At 37.8% G+C, this 3,736-nt stretch overlaps 1 protein-coding gene across 1 annotated transcript; it reads left to right on the top strand.

The window, feature by feature from the left end:
- The first annotated feature begins 767 nt into the window (after nt 1-767).
- On the top strand, nt 768-2,482 carry LOC122757395. Its single transcript, XM_044009348.1, has 2 exons — nt 768-1,719; nt 2,113-2,482. Exons 1-2 carry the CDS (start codon nt 768-770, stop codon nt 2,154-2,156), a joined length of 996 nt encoding a protein of 331 aa, XP_043865283.1. The 3' UTR covers nt 2,157-2,482.
- Nucleotides 2,483-3,736: the final 1,254 nt, after the last annotated feature.

Consider the following 3,736-nt stretch of genomic DNA (forward strand, 5'->3'; position numbering starts at 1 on the left):
CTAGCATTGATAAATTCTCAAAATACGTTCAAGTCAAGATTCTAAACTCAAGAGCAGCAGAAGATATAAAAATCCCGTTAAGAGAAATACTAATTGCATTCGGTATGCCCAAAACTGTAGTAATCGATAACGAACGAGCTTTAAATTCAGCCTCCATAAAGTTTTTGCTGCAAGACCAGCTAGGTATCGAAGTTTATACAACCCCTCCATATAACTCAGCAAGTAACGGACAAATAGAGAGATTCCACTCCACTCTTTCAGAAATAATGACTTGCCTAAGAAAAGACAATAAAGATATGAGTTTCACAGATACACTCTTTAAAGCAGTACAAGAATATAACGCCTCCTACCATTCAGTTACTAAAAAAAAAACCAATAGAGATACTTTTCGGCACAACAGTTCAGGATAGCCCAGAAAAAACAGAAGAGAATAGGAAGATAATATCCAACAAGCTACTAGATAAACAAAAATATGATTTAAATTACCACAGTAGAGAGAGACAGGAAATTAAAACTTACGAACCAGGGGAGATAGTCTATGTAAAAATAAACAAGCGCCTAGGTTCAAAACTCACACCCAAATACAAGAAAGAAACTGTAGCAGAAAACAGGAATTCAACCATTAGAACAGCTTCAGGGAAAATTATCCACAAAAATAACATTTGAACGTAACTTGCAGGATATTCGCACCGCTATGTCTGGGTATAACCACAATCCTCGACTACTCACACTCTCAGTTAATTCCGATAAAGACAGGAACTTCGGCAATGCAGAACGGAACTTTCAAAATTATTCACGTATTTGATATTTCAGAACATGAAAAAATCTTCGGAACTTTCGAAGAAACTCTTAATAATATAAGCAACTCACACCAGATGTACCCACAGCTAAATTATGAACTAAATAGCGTCAGAAATGACTTGCGTAGACTCAAACACTCCATAAGAGTGGCAAGAGCAATTAATGCATTGGGAACAGCATGGAAATGGCTGGCCGGTACACCGGACCACAGTGACCATGAGGTTTTAATTACAAAAATTAATGAGCAATTAGAAAATAATAATAAACAAGTAGTTATCAATAGAGTATTGCAAGATAGAATCAATGAAATAACACAAACCTCAAATAACATAATGAAAATTGTAAAAGATCATTCTAATATTCAAGAGGAAAAAATCACGTTTTTTAAATACAAACTCCAAATCTTTAAAGACGATTTAACTAATTTAATTCATGCCATAGACTGGGCAAAAACAAATACAATAAACTCAATAATATTGTCAGAATCCGAAGTCAAAATAATAGAGCAGATACTAGAAAGAGAAAAAATCATGTTCTTAAATGCAGAAGAATTGTTAGAAGTTAGCCAAATAAAAATCGCAAGTAATGGAAAAAATATACTCTATATAATCAACATACCTTTAATCTCAAATGAAGTTTGTACAACCATGTTAATTAAGCCAATTAAAAGAAAAAATTATATCAATGAAATAAAATTCGAAAATATTGTAAAATGCGAAAATTCAATCTATGCTATAAGAGACTCATGTGAGTCGCATAATGAAAAAACAATTTGTAATAAAAATAAGTTAGTCGACTTAAGAAGTGATACTTGTACTTTGCCACTATTAAAAAGCCAACCTCCAAACTGCCGTGCTATCAACAATCAACACGTACCCAATCACGAACAGCTGTTTGTCGGAACAATATTGCTCAACGATTTCAATGGATCAATCAAGATCGACGAAGAGGAAGTAGAACTCCATGGTACCTTCCTGGTACAATTCGAGAACTCCACGATACGCATCGAAGATGACATATACGAATCAAAAGTGATGTCCTTCGCAGAAGCCACCCCACCGTTATTCCAAATCATGGCGAAAACAAACAAGATCGACGAAGTCCTTTCACTGCAAATGCTCAATGAAATAAATCTAAACAACACAAGAAAATTAGAAACCCTAAAGAGCAGCAACGATATAAGAGCAACAATCAATATAACTCTCTCTGGAACTCTACTGATAATTATGGCCGTAGTTGGATATTTGCTAAAACGAAAGACCCCAGCCACCACAGGCCAAGTCACAACACCCGAAGCAGAAAAGAGAGAAAATGCTCAAGTTTTCTATATTGCGACCGAGGACGTCCGCATCTAAGGGGGGAAGAGTTAGCGACAGACCCTACAAAAGGGCATTGCACCGGCCCAATTATATCACGGCTCCAGTGCATGCACTTTTGACACGTGCGCTTTGTCAGCAGAATACAACAGCAACGCAACCGCAACCGTGGGAGCCTATCGTCAGCAATATTAATAAGATCAATGCACTTGGCCAAAACACATTCTGGTCAACGTGCGCATTTCCGCCACGAGCGCCGAGTCAGCGCACCGATTAGCAACCACCGTGAGAGCCATCGTGTCACAAGACACCTATCAGCAGCAACAGCAGTGACCACGGCGGCAGCAACGCCAATAGCAGCAGCGGCAGCTTTCATATAAATATTACTTGTATAATTATTCTTAAGTTAGTTCTAATCCAACTCCGAAAGTGAATAAATGTTTTTTTAATCCAAAAACCGCTTTCGAATATTTAATTGGCGCCCGAGCAGGGACCAGCGATCGTTACCACAGAAAAGTTTACGCGTCGAAAAACATAGTACCAACTATTGTTCGCGAGAGCACCTATAACGAAATATAGCTGCTAGTGAACGGGACGAAAATCTTTAGTGCCTAATCCGCAGCTACTGAAACCGGAGCATTCGAACGTTAATATTGGTGCCTAATCCGCAGCCACATCGTGAACGAGTGACTCTAACTACGTAAACGTGGTACGTTCGTCGGTCAAAAAAAAAAAAGAAAACATTGTTGCCACCTTATAAGTGTCCGTCCGTAGGGTACCGCGTAATCGGAGTGCGTCGCAGGATCTTCAGTAACGGATAAACCACTAGCACTGGAATCTGAGGAAAGAGAGAAATCCGGACCACCATCGCGGGAGTCAACAATTCTGAAAATGATCTTGTAAGCATAGTAAATAAGATTTGAAAACAAAAGTAAAGAAACTAGAAAAGAAAAGAATTAAAACAAAACAAGAAATATTAGTAATTAAGAAAAGAAAAACAAGAATTAAACAACAAATATTAACACCTAGTAATTAAGAAGAAATAACAAGAAATATTAAACATTAACACTTAATAATTAAGAAAAACTCTGAAATTGTACTACTGAGCGATAATTGCGTTGCCCGGTATAGCGTATAGCCCGTAAAGCTATACAATAATAGCCAGGAAGATCACTGCGTTGATCGCTTAGGAATTTACCATTTACTAACACAAAATCAAAATCCTGAGAACATTTTCTGAAAACAAACCACCATCATTTTCCGCTTCGATAAAAATTCTTTAAATCTGTCCGTGACCATTGACGAACTAACGACCGCATTCTCTATGATAAACATGCCACCACCAGAAAATACACTCCCGTCCACCAGCACAGTTGCCACAAGGCAAACCTTTCTGACTGAACCAATTGAGAATACGATAGAGAGATACCTTAGGAAGATATTGTCCGAGAAAGGCGATGAGTTACTTAAAACAGGTACAACCGTTTCAGTTGAGCAAGATCAGACGATTCTATCAGAACATATGGGACGAATCAACGAGTTAGACAAGTTGCCAGACGTTGTAAGGGTTTTAAAAGACTTTTCCGGGAATAGAGCAGAATTCACTTCATGGCGCAAAA

Source organism: Drosophila mojavensis, unplaced genomic scaffold (assembly GCF_018153725.1).
Source record: "Drosophila mojavensis isolate 15081-1352.22 unplaced genomic scaffold, ASM1815372v1 contig_72, whole genome shotgun sequence".
Taxonomy (NCBI): domain Eukaryota; kingdom Metazoa; phylum Arthropoda; class Insecta; order Diptera; family Drosophilidae; genus Drosophila; species Drosophila mojavensis.